This window comes from Sebastes umbrosus, chromosome 17 (assembly GCF_015220745.1).
Source record: "Sebastes umbrosus isolate fSebUmb1 chromosome 17, fSebUmb1.pri, whole genome shotgun sequence".
In the NCBI taxonomy this organism is placed as follows: domain Eukaryota; kingdom Metazoa; phylum Chordata; class Actinopteri; order Perciformes; family Sebastidae; genus Sebastes; species Sebastes umbrosus.
Window position 1 is genome coordinate 13,387,147 of NC_051285.1, and position 18,828 is coordinate 13,405,974.

General features: G+C 39.2%; 1 protein-coding gene across 2 annotated transcripts in view; it reads left to right on the forward strand.

Moving 5' to 3' along the window:
• Positions 1-18,828, forward strand: part of rxfp2a (relaxin family peptide receptor 2a) — an 82,758-nt gene that overhangs the window by 50,924 nt on the left and 13,006 nt on the right. For both annotated transcript variants that reach the window (XM_037749081.1, XM_037749080.1), the window contains exons 6-17: positions 3,374-3,445; positions 4,622-4,693; positions 5,500-5,571; positions 8,251-8,325; positions 8,494-8,565; positions 9,090-9,161; positions 10,709-10,783; positions 15,289-15,360; positions 15,451-15,522; positions 15,647-15,876; positions 17,059-17,204; positions 17,854-17,949. In XM_037749081.1, coding sequence (XP_037605009.1) covers positions 3,374-3,445; positions 4,622-4,693; positions 5,500-5,571; positions 8,251-8,325; positions 8,494-8,565; positions 9,090-9,161; positions 10,709-10,783; positions 15,289-15,360; positions 15,451-15,522; positions 15,647-15,876; positions 17,059-17,204; positions 17,854-17,949 — 1,126 coding nt within the window. The remainder of the gene's footprint in view (positions 1-3,373; positions 3,446-4,621; positions 4,694-5,499; positions 5,572-8,250; positions 8,326-8,493; positions 8,566-9,089; positions 9,162-10,708; positions 10,784-15,288; positions 15,361-15,450; positions 15,523-15,646; positions 15,877-17,058; positions 17,205-17,853; positions 17,950-18,828) is intronic.

Sequence of the window (18,828 nt, forward strand, 5' to 3'; positions counted from 1 at the left end):
ATGTACCTTAAAGGGAGATTTGTCAAGTATTTAATACTCTTATCAACATCGAAGTGGGCAAATATGCTTGCTTTAAGCACATGTATGTATATATTTATTACTGGAAATCAATTAACAACACAAAACAATGACAAATATTGTCCAGAAACTCTCACAGGTACTGCATTAAGCATAAGAAATATGCTCAAATCATAACATGGCAAACTGCAGCCCAACAGACAACAACAGCTGTCAGTGTGTCAGTGTGCTGACTTGACTATGACTTGCCCAAACTGCATGTGATTATCATAAAGTGGGCATGTCTGTAAAGGGGAGACTTGTGGGTACCCATAGAACCCATTTTCATTCACCTATCTCAAGGTAAGAGGTCGAGGGACCCCTTTGAAAATGGCCCTGACAGTTTTTCCTCACGTTTAGTGTAAGTTTGGAGCGTTATTTAGCAGAACTAATAAGCAAATACTGAAATAGAAAGGCAGGTTAACAAAATATATAGAGAAAAAGACAAATATAAATGGAGCAATTAATGTGATGGTTTTATTCAGTGGTTTTATTTTACACAAGTCTTTGGAGTACTGCTGTTTGTTTATGGCTCCAACTTCATTATTGACTCTCTGCTGCACACTGTCACACTCACTGCTGATATAAATTATTTATTCATGACTTTTCGGTCTACACAACCTTCATCAAGTGTATGATCAGGCATTACAACATATGTATACATAGATGCTAGTTAAATTATCCAAACAGAGGCCCACAGACCTCAGGTCAGCTGGTGAATGGAGCATTGAACAGTTTGTCATAAACATAACCTCCAGTCTCACCATCCTGCTACACTGACTTGAATGGGAATGTCTGTTTTAGTCCTGTTGTATTTCTATGGGAACACCATGAGAAAACGCACACATTGCTATCCAGGTAATTAGGTAAATTACAATTTATTTTCCTAAAAAAAATATATATTAAACATCACACTGTCAACAGATTAGAAAAATGGTAAAATGTAAATGAGGCCAAAAGTGCCAATAATCATAAATCCATATTCAGGGAAATATATTGTGGCAAATTTGAACACATCCTAATACTTTGCCTTTTTGGGTTGAATAAATTTGGTATTTAATTATTTCAATTTACAGTTTCTTCATCATTCCAACTCCAAGGACACAATGTATTACCATTAGACTTTTGTTCCTCGTGTTTAAATTTCCAGGTTGACAAATGGATCTCAGTAAATGAAAGTCAAAATGAGTTCAACACACAGAAGAACGTATCATGTCCTGCCACATACACATAGCTTTGTTTGAAATATGATCATTGTTATTCACTTGAAATTATTTCCTCATTCTCTTCAATCAATTATCCTGTCTTGTAACTCGCTGTAAATGTGACAGCGAAACTGACTGGTTGGCCGTATTAATGCTTTGTGCAAGATGTGATTTCATTGCGACGCAGTAAATCTCTTTACCCGTCACACAATTATTGCCTTTTGAAAAATAGTTTGCATGTGTTTTTATTGTATAAGTTACTGAAGACTGAACCAAACAAACTGATCTCATTATATTGAATAATTTATACTATATTGCATTGATTATATTATGTGAGACTGCAGTCTAAAGCAAGTAATGTCACGCTGATAATGAGGCAACCAGAGGGACAGTCACAAGTCTTTCTGGCATCTCCAACTTTTATCACTTGATTGATCGTGATGAAAACTGTATGAGAGCCACAGAAGCTCTTTGCTAATGCAGTTTTTATTATTACCTCTAAATCAACTGTGGTGTCATTTTTACCTCTGTTGTGCGTCAACCTTTGCAAAACACATGAAGAAAGACGTCATCGTGACACAGGCAAACTGCAAAACTAGAAAATAAAGACAACCAACACCGAAATAAAGACATTTAACATAGCAGTACATTACCAGAACTACAAACTAAACCCTCAAAAAGTAAGTTGAGTTAAAACCATAGACAATTCAATAACTTCAGTATTATGCAGTGTAGTACCACCAAAATCACTTCGAACATCAATGGTCTCTTCCTGATTATACTTATTAAACTAAATAAGACATTTTGATTGCACTACACTTTATAAAAGTGAAGTTTTTAAATATTTTCCCATAGAAAATTCACCAAAATTATGCAAAGGGCATATTTTTCCAAACTTAATGTTGTAGTACAACTATGAGGAGATAACTGTTGTGTGACTGTATAATACTGAAGTTATTGAATATTTTTCTCTTTTCGGCGTTGCACTTTGTAGACGGTCCCTGACCACTCGTCTCACAACCGGCTGCCCATAGAGACCAATGTAATGTGTCCAGCTCGGAGGACGGCTCGTTGTGATTAAAATGAGGTTGTAGCTCGTTGTCTACCTTACTACGGTTAGAAAGATGTTTTGGTTATGAGTTATTGATCCAAGAAGTTTGAATCTATCAATATCTTTCCAACTTTACCGAAGTACATCATATAGGGGGGCTCCATACATCAGCAATGCGTAGACTGTCAGGAATGATTGGAAGAAGTGCACCATGAAGTAATGAGTTACTAACTTGAGGGCACGACTTAATAAAAATTTCTCCTAGGTGTCTAGGGGGGCTCTGTAGAAAAAGGCTCTCGTCAAGCTCTCAGTACATTTACCATGATTAGATTTAACTTCCCATATATTATAGTACACTCGCACCAAGATCCATAACAAGATAGAGCGTTGCACAATAGACTGTAGGTTTACAAGACTGTTAATGCTGTCATTTATTTGTTTAGTTATGAGGCTCAAATGTTAAACCACAAATGGACTAAAGAATTGAATTGCTGTCTTTTTGTTTCAGTTGGCTTTTGAACAAAAGTGGAGTAATGGTTTAGCACAAGGCAAGCACACAATATGGCTGCAGTCCAGCACCTTTGGGTCTTGTCCTCTTGTACTTCAATTTTGTTGATCAAGTACCCAAACATGCAGTGACGTAGATAACTATAAATAGTTTTTATTAAGCTAGTGTCTTCTGCAGAATCTAATCGGTAGGGAACACACACATTCACAAACTTATTCGCTGTCTTAAAAGTTCAAGGAACGTTACACATTTCTAAACTTTAAAAACGGATCAAAGGTCACTAATAGCTGGATTGTTATTTGTGTGTTTTTGAGGGTCATAATTTGCATCTGAGCAGCCATTAATCTTCAAGATCCCTGAAGGTGAATGTCCTCTGTGTTGATGTGGAGAATATGCTATTATCCTGTCATTTTTACTGAAGTGTAAAAAGTGTGTGTGTGTGTGTGTGTGCGTGTGTGTGTGTGTGTGTGTGTGTGTGTGGATGTGTTTACATGAATTTACAGTTAGAAACTTTTGAATGAATTATTAATTATTGTTTTTCTCCGTTCCCAGATTTCTGCAAAACAACAGCCTCCAGTTCATATCCAAGCATGCCTTCAGCGGCCTGCACAGTTTAAAGAGGTTGTAAGTACCCTGCTCACTTCATTAATGACATTAAAGGAACAGTTTGGGTGTTTTGAAGTGGAGTTGTACGAGGTACTTATCCATAGTCAGTGTATTACCTACAGTAGATGACTGTCGGTACGCCCCCAGTTTGGAGAAGCAGACAGGAGTTGCCGCTCAGGAGCAAACCAACGTGCTGCTGTGGATGAGGACGGCAGAAAAACTTTTTTTAGCCACCTAAAAGAAAGGCTCACCTAAAAAAACGTTACATCCATTTAAGTGTACGTGTGTAACATGAGTTTATGGTCTCAATCGCTAGTTTCAAATCACGTCTCGTACATTGTTTAATGCCGCTCTTTCAAACTATTAATGTTTGTGTGTATTCCCGGGGTTAAAGAGGATCCTAAAGTGTGCGATTTCATTTCATGAATGGATGGTTACGTGACTGGATTAACTGAAGAGAGAACGCCAAATTGGTAAGCAAGTTAAAGTAACAGTTGAATGATTCCTTTTCCTCCCCGTCTGTCTGTTTTGTATCATGGACAAAGAGCTGATAGTGTTGCATTATATATTTGAGAGATAGCTTTTTTTCTCCCTCTCTACCTTGACTTTGTGTATGGAGCCTCCATGCAAAACGGTGATATACGTCCCATCGGCCACAATCAGAGCCCAGTTCCACTGATAACGTTTGTAAAATGTCCTTGATGCCGATTAATTGTCTACCTCTACTATTAAATGTATTAAATATAAATGCAAGAATAGTACAAATAAGAATTAAATAAGAATATTTCTTGAAATGTACAGTATAAATGCAGTATTAATGGATGAGTATTGCACAGTTGAATTATTGTACAATATCTGGTACAGATTGCAAATAAGGAATAAGGAGGATAATAAGGAATGATGGAGTAGTAGGTGCTGAGAGAGGGGGAAATAAGTCCAAGAGCCTCAGGGTGTCAGACGCTCAGAGGGAGGAGTTGAAAAGTTTGATGGCCACAGGCAGGAATGACTTCCTGAGGCGCTCTGCGGTGCATCTCGGTGGAATGACTCCTGTGTTTGAGAAGCTGAAACTAGAGGATGTTTAGCTTCTTTTTTTATTGCTATTATTGCTTGAAATATTATATAATATTGACAGTCAGAGAAACTATATTAGAAGATCATCCCCTCTTTCTCTCTGCTTCTCTCTCTTTCTCTCAGGTTTCTCAGTGATAACTTGATATCCTCCCTCAGTCCTGGTGTGTTCAGGGATCTCCAGCAGTTAGAGTGGCTGTGAGTAACACACACACACACACACATGTAGCTACGCATGAGGAAGTTATTGTGTTATGTACGCCGCTGTGGTTTTATATTAATGTAGATGGAAGAACACTGTGTGATAGAGCACACATGGTAGTTCTGGCAGTCATTATGTTTTTTTATGGGCTAGTCATGCTCTTCTTTGTGTTGTCTGGTTTTATTAAAAGACGTAAACGCCCGTTTTACCCACACATGGGGTATCCTGGCACGTATCTGGAATTTCCTTTCAGATTTAGACTTGTGGTTTAAGGTCGATGAAAACAAATCCCCTTGATGTGCTTAAAATCATTTGGGTTGCATTAGAGTGGAGAGCTGGGAGATTTGTATTTATCTCAACCCCAAAGGGTGTCATAAATTTTAAACAGCTGTGTGTGCTCTGTCTTATTTTACCCTGTGTAATCAAATTTGTGTCAAGTGTGCCATAAAACAAAACTACATTTCGGTAAAATCAATGCTCCACTTCACCTCTGGTTTATGTCAGTACAGACAACGCAGATTAACTATAATACTTAAAAGGAATAGTTGATACCACTCTTATGTCTATATACTAAATATTAAGCTAGAGGCAATATTACACTAATGAGATATGACATGTTCATTAGTCAAATTGAGAGATTCTGGTAGGAATCTTCAGGAAAGGTTATTATATTTAGCGTAGAGACATGAGTGTGGTATTGATCTTCTCGTCTGATTCTGGATAAGAAAGCAACTAACCATAGTTCCTAAAATGTTGACCTATTCTTTCAATAACAATAAATAACGATGTTTCTTTGTGCCAGGGTGTTGGATCATAACCCGCTGAGCAGCTTGTCCCAGGACACTTTCATCGGGCTCCAGTCTCTCATGTTCCTGTGAGTTATATTTCTTAAAAAACCTTCTGTTTTAGTGTTGACTGATTACTAATCTAAAACTGAGATTCTCTGAGATGAGACATGTATGAGATTTCAGTTGTGCATTTACAGTAGGCTATCTGTGTTAGTAGGGCTGTCAGTCGATTCAAATATTTAGGCACCGTTAATTGCATGATGGTCCATAGATTATCACAATTAACAAGAGACCCCTTTGAAAATGTCCATGCCAGTTTTTCCTCACCAAAATTTACAAGTACATTTACAGATTATTATACAGATCTGGGTAGAAGACAACTACAACATCACAGGATTTTTGGGAGGGACCTGGAGGCTAAATATTTTATCAAAGATCAATAGAAGTCAAATCAATCATCAAAACATTTTAACAAGAGAATGGTCACAGATTTGATGTTCTGCACCCTACTACTATTAGAGTGATACACATGAATGAGGGGTATTACAGAATCTACAGTATTTCTAAAAACTGTGTATTATTTAGGTGTGAAGCATGCTGGAACTTTTTCTCAGTTTTCTTTAATCAATTTTCCGCCAGAGGATATCGAGAGCTTTCATGCTTCTTGTCAAATGTCTACTTAGTTGTACTCGATGCATATATAGTATTGTTAAATTTCACACCTCATTTCATGCTCAGTCATTTCTTTGTGTTATGATGCTACACATTGACGGAACATGCTTTATCTCTCGCGGTCAGTGTCACTTCCCTCCTCTCCATGCAGTCTCTGCTTCGCTGACCTGGCTTAGATCAGCCCTCTGTTTTGTTCTTTGTACAATAGTGAGATTACAATATTGTTCTCCCACTCTTTGTTCACTGGGAGAATCCCCTTGACGCCGTGCTCTGCGTCACACCTGTCAGATCACAGTTTATTTCTCCACTTGACTCAATCTCTCTGTGTTTTGTTTTTCCGTCCACAACAGGTGTCCATTTCAATAAATGTCCTTTTAATGTTTTACGCTTGAAAGATAAAAGCCTTTTATAAATGTGCACTCACTCTGTGAGCCTTTTCAAAGAGCGTTTGTACCTCGCGGGAGTTACTCTCAGACAGAAGTGACCATATGTCTCTTGGTTTTTTCCATTCATCTGTGGAGTACCTCGTCCCTGGCATCGGCTTCGTTTCTCCTCACATCCGTCTGAAGTGTTGCCCTCCAAAATATCAGAGTTTGTTTTTAATCTGAATCTGACTTTAACTCTTCACCTTGTAGGAGATTTCACTTCAATTAGTTAGAAGGCCGTATGAGAGATGTTTAATGTGTTGCCATCTTTCAAAGCAAATGCTTTTAGACTGATTTCCTGCCTTCCAGGCAAACAATTCTGTTCATTTCAGTACTTGCAGAGATTTAAAAGGTGACTTATAAATGACCTGGGATAGGATAACCCATTACAGTCAACAATTTGTGATTTGTTGAATTAATTATTGTTTATTAATACAGTTGTGAGCACATATCATTTTAAAATCTTTTCATTTTTTCCAGAACAATACATCAAAGAGTCATTAATTGAATGCCAAAAGGCATATTCAATTAATAACGACAAAAACAAAACAAAAGCCGAATTAATAGCAACGTTTGGTCAGTTTTTACTTGTTGCATTAAAGAGGACCTCTTATGCTCATTTTCAGGTGCATGCTTGTATTTTGGGTTTCTACTAGAACATGTTTACATGCTTTAATGTTCATAAGACGCTTTACTTTTTCTCATACCGGCTGTGCTGCTGCACCTTTTTTCACCCTCTGTCTGAAACATTCTGTTTGAGCTCCAGTCCCCCCCTAAAAAAGCCCAGCCTGCTCTGATTGGTCAGCTGATCCAAACTCTTCGGACTCCGCTCCAGCTCTGCTCTAACTAGCTTTGTTTGAGGGCGTGCCAAACAAGCTGCTAGGCAGGTATTATGCAAATGTGTTACTTGGTGACATCACCACGTTACGGAAGAAAATGCAGGACTTCAATCAAGGCATTTCAGGCAGTTCAGGAGCAGTGTTTCTGTGGGGGAGAGTAATTCCCTTTGGCGTGGACTTTGGGCTTTGTAACTTTGCAGACCGTTTACATGCACAGAGAACTATATAACACACTAAAGGAAAGGGGAAAAGCACAAAAGCGCAATCCACCCCTTTACAAGGTTTGCTGATTGGCTGCAAACTTTGAAGTCACAGATGTTGGCGATACTGCATCATGCCAAGATAACATGGTGACTTTGACATGAAATAAAGTTGACCAAATGTAATGAAACTGTAATGAAAATCATTAACATGTTTTAAGTATCTCGAAGTTGAAATCAAGTGAAACAAAATCAAAAGCACAGTAAATGTCTGCAGTAATATTCAAACATTCAAGTAGTGTGTACGGTATTTAATGAAATTAGCTTAATTATGAGTTTGGATTGAAGTTAATAAAAGTGGACACCAGTGCAAGATGTTCATGTAGTGAGATCAATCATTTGTACATTACTGACATTTAATATCCTGCTGTCTGACTCATTTGTCACTGTGTCTCTTTAGCAGTCGCTTCATAATTGTGGTCATTTATCCTCATCTGTTGTTTCTCTCTTTTTCAAAACATGTCACAGATGTTTTGTTTCCAGGTGCTGTTGCAACGGTGCATCACCTCAACTGCTGTGTGGAGCTGAATCTCTGTTTTCTGATCTCACGTTTTCCTTCTCTTGGTCAGATCCATGGTGGGCACCGCGCTGCAGCAGCTTCCACACCCGAGCTTCTGTCAACACATGCCGGCCTTGGACTGGCTGTGAGTCTGCTCTGAGTGTACTTGTATGTGTGCAGGTGTGTAGTGCATGTGTGTGATTAGATATCTGTGAATTTACCAGACAGACGGATGTGTGTGTGTTTGTGTGCGTAAAAACAAATGGTAGACAGAGGTGACAAAGGGGTTACGTTCCCCTTTTTTTCTACTCAGGGATCTGGAGGGAAACCAGATTCAAAATCTCAACTACTCCATCTTGGAGACCTGCAGCAAGCTTGAAGTTCTGTGAGTATCCCACTTTAAATTGTAATAAAAGTCCAAAATGATTGAAGCACAGTCCATTTTAGAAGTGCGTCATCAGCCACGTTTCCATTCCATTTAGGGAGCTTTTCCCAAAGAGAAACTACAAATAAGGTGCATTCCCATCTGCTGGGATGACACACATGATTAGGTACCCTGAGAGTAGCTACCTCAGTCAATTATTCAAAATGTCCCATTTACATTCGGCCTGTCAGTGGCAAAAACAAGCACTTTTAGTGGGCGTAACGTTACATTGATGCTGCTCACTTGTCGTTGCAGCTTGTTTTGCCGCAGCAGCCTACAGTTACTGGACCAATTTTAAAAATCATTGTCCCTATTAGTCAGTTAGACACAAAAACAAGGGTCCAAGTTGAAAAATACTAAAGTGTTAGCGGAAGGAGCATTGTGGGAAGCCATATGTTCAGGTAGTGCAGCAAATGAGATTGCACCCAGTCCCAGCAGGGATCCACCACAGGGGACTGAAACACCTCTTTTTCTGTCCTGTTCAGATTACTGATGGACAACCGGATCCGAAGAGTTCCTGAAAACACGTTTCAGTCTCTGTGGAAACTGGCTGAACTGTGAGTGCCAGCCAATTTATTCTGTTCACATATTTAATGAAGTTTATATCAGACGACATTAAATACTAATAAGAGGTGGCTAGACTAAGCAATCACTGGGGGTCAGTGGAAATTGAAATGTCTATTTGATAATCTTTAAATGCTCTGATGGTGATTGAGTTGCTTATTGCTGATGGATTTTTTTCCTCAAATTTAATTAATTTCCAACCCATCAGCAGATATTCATCAGCTCTAGGCATTTCTTTAAAAAGACCCAATCATAAAACATTGTTTTCAGCCATTTATTTAAAATTGAATGATCAAACGATGAGAACTGCCATTTATTGTCACTTTGTGTTTGGTTTGGATGAAATTAAATCTTGTCTGGATCGGTGGATTATGTAAATAATTAGATTTCACTTGTTTTATTAAATTCACTGTCAGTCTGAAGCTGATGGTTGATTATAAAGATCTTTGGATGGATAATAAGATAAAAATAAATAGCACACTGCAAGGCTCCAGTGTTCATTAATTCATTGCATAGTTGCGTTTCCTGCAGTGTTTGAGCTATTTATTTGTTTTTTTTTCATGATCTGCTCATTTTAAGCTCAGCACCTGCCATGTGCGTGTTAATATATGCCTATAAAGTTAGGATTTACAGAACAACAAGTAGGATTAATTAACCACACAAGATCAGATATAACATGTGTTTACATGTGTAAAATGCAGACACAATACATGGTTTTAGATTGAAATGCCACCATAAAATAGGTCTTTAAAAACTGTATATAAGTGTTCTCTTATAATGAAGGTATAATGGATGGAGATTCAATGGAAGCAGTGTTAGAAAACCATGTAGTTTTGTTCTGCCAGCCGGTTAGACCGTTATCAGGTCATTAAATGGGCGCTATCAGTGGTTATTAGCCTCATAGATGTGGCTCAGAAGGGGCCTACTACACCCACTAGTAGGTTTTATCATCTTTTCACATGGTAGATCACTGAAAGAAGGTATAAAAGAAGACGACAGTGATCTCTAGCGACCATAGTATTTATGACAGGAGCAAAAGGGGAAGTCCGGTGCTGTAGTATAGACAGAGTGAAACTCCATATGGGGTAGTGGTTGGGAGTGATGGACGGGACAAAACACAGGGTTTTCATCCAGGAGAGCAGGGTTTACATCCTGTGTCAAACCAACAATGTGTAGTTGTGTTTGTGTTCACTAACATTGAGTTTCACTTTCACTTTTGAAACGTAGTTATTTTAAGCCAAAACACAATGTTTTCCCTTAACTTAACTAAGTGGTTTTGTTGCCTAAACTTAAAAAAGTTGTTTTGTTTGTGTTGAAAACTTAATGTTCCATGCTGTTTTATAGCATGTTAGAACATGTGGCTTTTAAGTTTTGCTTTCACTTTTACAACATAGTATGCCCCTACTGACCCACATCTATGATGCTTATAGCGAGCGATGACGCACATGTAATGGCCTGATAACAGTCAAATCGGCTGCTTCTGCTGAGATTTATTTTGTTGGTGTTTAATGTTTATCATTAACTCTCTTTAACTGTTTAGGAATCTGTCCAGCAACAGGATCAGGGAGTTGCCGAGAAACACCTTTAAGAGCCTCTCCAGATCCCTCCTTAAACTGTGAGTAACTTATTATCTGGCTGAGAGGAGAGGAGAGGAGAGGAGAGGAGAAGAGAAGAGAAGAGAGGAGAGGAGAGGAGAGGAGCGGAGTGGAGCGGTGTGCTTTTTATGTGAGGATTATAGAAGGGGATTATGGTATATTAAGTGTAAAAACACTTTGGGGATCTCCAGATTTAAAGCTGTATTCAGAGAACATGCCTTTATCTTACCGTTAATGCCTCCCACAGGAAGGAAACTCAGAAAATCAAGGGGAGTATTAGCAGAAAAGACAAAAATGTTTTAGTCTTGTGGTGGACCTTGCTGTCAGAGATGTTATTGTATTGCTGTAAAAGCAAAGACAAAAATTTGAAGCATTTGAAAAAGCCATTGAGAATCGGCCCTCAGTAGTGTCATATTTGTGACGGTTATGGAAAGATAAAGTTACATGTCCTCTCTCGTACAATTCCTGAGCCTCCTGCTGCGACTACTTCACTCAGAGCAGCTGTCAGTCACAGCTGTCAATCATAACGTCGCACCCCCTTTTTATAGCATCAAATAACTAATTAAAACCAAACTTTTCAGAAAAGTTATCACTTGAACATACATCAGCGTGATAAGAACTACCCAAAATGACAGAAAACATCTTTGGGTAAAATGTATTTGTCGTGTACTTTGACTCTTTAGTTTGACCCATCTGCTAACATACAGGGAGCACGATTTATGACCTATACTGCAGCCAAACTTCATATACAGTCTATGGTTTTTACAGTGTGGTATTGCAACTTTTGCTTATAGTATCTGAATGCTCCTTCCGTCACTGATGAAAGGTTTGAGCAACCATGAACAGAAATAACGAAAATAGAGCAGATAGTCCCCACGCAATGAAAACTGTGCTATAATGCTTTTCAGCTTTTCGTTCAAAACAATATGAGGGACAACAAAGTGGATGAATGGGCTGTCTGGGATGGAAATCAAATGTTTTGGGCACTTTCACAAGAAATGTGAATATGTGTGAGTAGCTGCTTTGTCCTTTTGTTAGTTTGCTTGTGTGGGAAAACATCACAAAAGATATATTTGACATTTTTTTGCCTCAGACATTTTGACTGCAGAAAAACGCTGTAATGAATCACATAACGATGGCTCTCTTCCATTAGCTTCCTGTAGGCCTTACCAGTGAGCCAGCATGCACAATGGCAAACCTGCAGCCATTCCTATTACAAACCAAGCTACCAGGAACATCGCCAGGCCGTGCGGCAATTTCGGCGTAGTTGCCAAAGTTGAAATTGCAGGTTATATGATGAACTGTTGGCCAGAATACTTTCCCAAATATACTACCATTTCAGTAGAAACAGCTGTATAATACAATGAGCACCACTTCTGGGCCAAATAAAAAGAAAAAAGAGCTGTATCAGTATATTTGTGTTATTCATGTATGCAGCGAGTCGTCCAGCTCACCCAGAAAAAGACTTTAATCCACATGTGCAAAAAATCAAAAGCATAAAGAACTTTTTTGATGAATGTGCAAGCTGAGCAACTTGTACTGGGAGCTGCCTTGGAACACAGTGTCTGTTCCTCTTAATACAGTCCATCCATGTTACTAGCACTTGTGCTTTTACGGTTATGATATATCAAAGATTTCTTGTGTAATAAATGGTGTATTTGTCCACAAGAGCTGCTGCTTGACCTTTTCAGCATCTCCTCTGAGAGCGACGAGGTATATTTATAATTTAGAGATCATATACTCACTTAAAATGTCTGACCATTTTGTGTGCACTCTCATACGTTTCACCTAAAATTTTCCTGCAAAGATCACTCACCGGGAACACTAAACACTGGAAAAGACAAAACTACTAGGAAGAACAGGCTGGAACACGAAGCACAAGGTACAAAGAACATTAGGCTCGTGCAAGATGAAATGCGCCTTGCCTGGAAAGTAGACGAGATCAGGCAGCAGCAGCAGGAGGCGGTGATAAAAAGCTGCAGTTTCCAGCCGTTTCCATCAGCTAGTAAGACTTCACTAGAAGTCACAGGAAAAGTTACATCCTGTTAGATCCGATCTGTAGCCAAAGTGTAGTTTGCAGACAGCGTTCAGATTTATTTATATTTGTTTGGCATTGGATTCTATACTTTATTATTTTTATGTCCGCCTTGTAAAGCACATTGTAATGAGCACTTGGTTTGATAAGTGCTTTATAGATAACCTTCATTATTATATATATATATATATCAACTACACAAGATGTGTTTGTTAACAGATTCTTCATCGCACAACATGAGACTAATAGCCTATAATCTAGCTTTAAATATCACAATTACACAGAAAGTTCTGACTTCCTACAACACGTGGAGTTTGTGTCAAAACTAAGAGCCGATCAGCTCTTTGATCAGGCAACCAGCCTGGCGTTTCCCATCATGCCCTGGGTAGTGCAGTCAGTGGAGAGCAACTGCGGCATCTGGCTCTTGTGAGGTTATTGTTGCCCACATGTGGGACACATATCACAATATCTAACCGGCATGCATTGTGCGCCGATCGCCAGTGATCGATTCTGAGCAGGCCTGGCTCATGTTGAACGAGCCCAATGACAAACTGGCAAGAAATAAAGGAACATGCACCCATTATACATAACTAAAAATATATAATACAAGATGGTCAAAAGCCTCTGGCCACAGAGCCAAACCGTGCTTTGGTAAAAAAATTACTTTCAGTGAAATGAATGCCAGTAATGTGTTTAATAGACATAGAGTAGTTTAGTTTGTCATCAAAGCTTTAAATCAAGTCTGAAATCAACTTCACACAACATTTTTCATGCAGTGTCAGTTCTATGGTTGTGTTTTGTCTGATTAAACTGTTACACGGGGCTAAAGTTTTAGCCTGCTGGAGTAAAGTACAATATGAATCTTGCTCATCAGAGGAAAATGTGAATATTTATTTTACCACAACTTCAATTCAACACATTCTTCAAGATGAAAAAAAAAATGAATTTTATATATACAATTATTTAAATGTTTCAACTCAGTCATCTCACATTGCTTGATACACTTGACGGTGTAAAATATTCACACAGAGAGGACATGCAGTAATTCACATCAGAATATAATATTCCAGTAAATGATGATGATGATGATGATGATGATGATCATGATCATGATCCCTTCCACCTCACATTCAAACACACACACACTATGCATGGGAAACAGAAGATGCTGTCGTTTCCAGTTGCTTGATTGATCCATGAAACCACTGACATTTTGCTCAGGAAAGGAGTGACCCCACTCTTCCTGTGAGATTCTGTTGGAGCATTATTTTCCATGCCACAAACTCAATTGGAAGGACAGCAGGACAATTATCCTGCACTTCCAGTGCAGGACGCCACAATTTGACATTGTAGAATTGGTGCCTGGTTGCAGTTAACCAGACATTTACAGCTAGCAACAAGCACATGACATAAAATTGCCAGTATGTTGCATTGAATCAGTTTCTATTTTGCTGTGTGTTGACTTCCAGCTTGTTCTCATTCCCAGGGCGTCAAATACCAAGTTACCGGCGCACTAGGTACTCTTTAGCGCCTGTATGAGACGCACAGGGCTTTCCATTAACTAAAATGTAAACCCATCTGTGGCAACAATAAACGCCCAGAGTTAGATGATGTAGTTTAAAGAGTGAAAAGACACATGCAGGGCGGGCAGGAGGGAAGGTGGATGGATCCAACAAACACAGGGCTTTCATTCAGGAGACCTCTGTTTGTGTCCTGTGCGTTAAGTTTCACTTTCACGTTACAATCAGCTGTTCCTTCATGTCCCGTGTTCACAACATTCAGTTTCATTTTCACTACACAAAGGTAGTAGTTTTAAGCCCAATCATGTTGTTCTTACCTAAACCTACATACAGGAATCAGAAGCTAAAATAAAACGAATGCCACTTGTTAAAAGCAACAACATTGTTCTGTAAAAACCTATTTTAAGATATTTTTAAACATGTGAAGAGAGGATTTCAAGTTAAGTGTGCATTGCAGCTTGTTCCAAGCCTGTGGAGCGTGAAAGGGAAAGGCAGATTTACTTAGCTCTCTTCGGGTGATTGGGACCAAAAATAGAATTTTCTCTGATAAGCTTGTGTTATACAGTAGCTACTGGAGAAATAGGTCAGTAAACTGGATGTGTACTGCAGTTATTTATCGGTCATTTAAAGCTTTTGCAATAAAAGCCCATATGCACATTTTTTTCATCTGCGGCCAAACAGATTGTAGTTTAAAGCGACCATAGGGTCAAACCGAGTCAACCCCTGCTTAACAGCCTTGGGGTTTTCTATTGCCATACGTGCACTACATAATAATGAAGCACAGACAAATGTTCTCACTTCAAAAATAGTCAGATGTGAATAAATTTAGAAACACGAGGAAGAGGCAGGATGCTGCAACGCCTCGTTGTAACATAACAAAATAACAGGATGTAGGATGTCATTCAGCCATGTGTTACATTCCACCCAGGCAGCCTTTATTGACTTTCTTAAAATCTGTTTCTTATTGCAGAAATATCTCCCACAATCCCCTTCTCCACATCCACCCCAGCCACTTCAACCACCTGACACATCTTCAGTCTCTGTGAGTACACACACACACACACACACACACACACAAAGACACGTCTTGCTGCAGCCTGTTTGGTGGTGAAATATGCTCTATTTTCTATAGGGCGCTGGAGGGGATAGCAATCCCAGACATTCAGACTAAGATGTTTCTGCCTATGAAGAACCTCTCCCACATGTACGTACAGTCCTAACATGTTTCTGTCATCACTGAATAACCCAACATGATATCTCTAACTTGTCACACTGTCATTCTCCCCTGTTTCTTCTGCTACCCCTCTCTATGTGTTTTTCTCTGCCAGCTACTTTAAGACGTTCCAGTACTGCTCCTATGCGCCTCATGTCAGGTCCTGTAAGCCCAACACGGATGGCATCTCTTCCTTTGAGGACCTGCTGGCTAACCCACTGCTGCGGGTGTCCGTCTGGGTCATGGCATTCATCACCTGTTTCGGTAACCTCTTTGTCATCGGCATGAGGTCGTTGATACGAGCAGAGAACAACTTGCATGCTGCCTGCATCAAGGTCCTCTGCTGTGAGTAACCACACCACTGTACTCTCAGGTATACTATGTGCAAATACAGAAATACTTGAAACAAATGTAGCATCCGACTCTGCATGTAAGGGTAGAGGTGAACCTTATCCTCACAACAACAGCGCTAAAAAAGATAGCAGGTCAACAGTAGAAGTCACTTAGAAGTGATGTACATCATCTGAAAGCTGGGAACCTGAAGATTAATTTGAGAAGCAGCTCACCACTGTGTGTCAGATTGTTCTAGTCATGGTTCAGAGGTAAACACGACTTAATTAATTAATTGATTAATTAAAATAAATTGGGCTTAGAACATTATGATAGAAGTATATGATGGTCATCCCCATGCTCTATTATGTCTCTTAAGTTGTTGCAGCAATTTTGGGGTTGATATCATTTGTTACACAGATTTGTTGCTAGATTTAACCATTTTCTACCAATTGAGAATGATGAAAATTATCAATAATCCCTCAAAAATACCACATTAAGACACCAAGACCTTGAGGAACACCACAGAAAAAGCCATGCTGTGGTTTGGTTTCAAAAACTTTTGACATTTGGAGATTTCTGCAAGAATTGCATTTTTCGGCAATTGGATGGCGAGCACTTCAGTACTGGTAACTGCTCAGAAACTCCCTTACAGTCAATCTACCTTGGAAAGCTACCTCTGAATGCTCTAGGTCTGTAGTTTGTGGCTGTAAAGTTTCATGAGGCTGTGATTATTCTAGAGGTCACAACAGGTCATTTTATAAAGTGAGGTCCAGTTTCAGAAAATGGTCTCACTATGAGGACTAACGTCATCACACATGAATGCAGTTGGGCTCATCGGATCCACAAGAGTCTCTATAGACAGATGGATCTTTTCAAACTACTTGACATGTTTTATCTTGGTTTCCTTATTTCCAATTTTCCATCCATGTTATGTGTAAAAAGATGTTGAGTCATGGTGTCTTAAATTAACTCAATAGCTCACCTAGTCTCTCACCCACCCACACACACCTGCTCACAGCGACATCCAGACATGTGTGTATCCCATACCTGCTCAGGAGGGCAGAAATAATGTTGTATTTTAATGAGAAATGTTTGGTCTGCCAGCAGCTGACAGATGGACTCTTCTAACAAACCCACACAGAGCACCTCTCTCTGTAAACAGACTCATGTTTGTCACTATCTCTTGGTGTTCAGGTGCAGACTGCCTCATGGGTGTGTACCTGTTTTTCGTCGGAGTGTTTGATGTGAAATTCCGCGGGCAGTACAATCGCAACGCCCTGCTCTGGATGGAGAGCGTGGAGTGTCAGACCATTGGATTCCTGGCCATGCTCTCCTCAGAGGTAACTCATAGATAAGTGTCCCGCTCACATTCACACATATACACACACATACTAAGCTGCTGTGTGAACCTTTGACAAACTTTATTCACTGCAATACATAACCAAGATTTAGATAAGCTGCCGATAGCGCTTACACACTCTTATTCTGCTGATGCTGCTTTTTCACTGATCCCATTATAAGCTGCTGCTGTTCTTGCTGCTTCCAATATTTTATCAGACCAGCATCAAGCCACTGGCTCTGACTCTAGTTCTCCAGGGAGAATTTTATGGGGTCAGATCAGTCTCGATATTAATGAATGCACAAAGAAGGATTCACAAATGTATTTTGTGATTTATATATAAATGCCACAAAAATATTTTTCAATGCACACAAAAATAGTTATCGTTGTATATAAATGTAATGTAAAGTACTGTAATAAATCATGTATACCACTCTCAAGTCTCAATTGGCTAAGCACTTGAATGCACCAACAAGGAGGAGTTTTCAATTAGTTCTTGCTCGAGACTGCATCAGCACACATTGCAAATCTGTGACAACAATAAAGCAGATTAATGTCTCTGCATTCTTCTATCATATTAGCTTGAGCTAAAAAGTTTATCTGGAAGGAAATAAATAAAAAAAGATTCACAGTGAGTGTTTTTCTCTCAGGTCTCTGTCCTCCTTCTGACCTACCTGACTCTGGAGAAGTTCCTTGTCATCGTCTTCCCTTTCAGCAACCTGCGCCCAGGCAAACTTCAAACTGTGGTGAGCTACTTTACACGACTTAGACAGAAATACAGGAGAACTGTCACATTCATTTGATTGGGTCTTTTGTTGTGCTGTTTTTATATAGACGTTTACTGCTCACTTCAGGAGTGTGGTGGTGTGTGAAACAATCATGCAACCTTATGGTGTGAAAACTTTGGATTTGCTGCCCTGTAGTAGTTTTCCTTTGAAAAGAATGAGCTATTAAGTGTTCTGCTGAGTGCTCAGCCAGTGCGCTTAGTGTGACACGCTCTTTGTTGAAGCTACGTTTAGAAATAGACTAATTATACTGCACAGCAGATCCAGAGACTCAAGGTAGAGAGCCAGGAAAGCTGTGTGATGTGTGGAGGTGCAGCATTTCATCTTAAGGTCACAGCGGGTTTCACAACGCCAACTTTAATTTTAGACAGCCAAAATCAATATAAATGACACTGCAATCATTACAACTAAGCCCGAGAATCATGCTGTCAGTTGACTCACCTTATGTGTGTGTGTGTGTGTGTGTGTGTGTGTGTGAACTCCCAATTAGGAATCCTTTATCAAGACTGAGATTAAAAGATTAAAGAAGATTCTCATTGAAACACCTATTAATTTTTGACACTTTTACCCTTCAGCAAGGAAACGAAACGGAGTTGGTTCACTTAAGTACAGCTCATTTTCTTCAAACGGTGTGTGGAAGAACTTAATGAACTGAATTTCAAATGAGAAAGTAAAGAAAATTAAGACAACTTGCATTAACAACACTAATATAAAGTGTTATTTCAGGCAGAGCAGCTGTTTCATGTATGCTTCACAGTCACTGCCTCATTCATAGCTGCGTCGGCAGCGTTGTCATTACTAAACTTCTCACTATTACTATTATTACCGCCCCAAATTCCT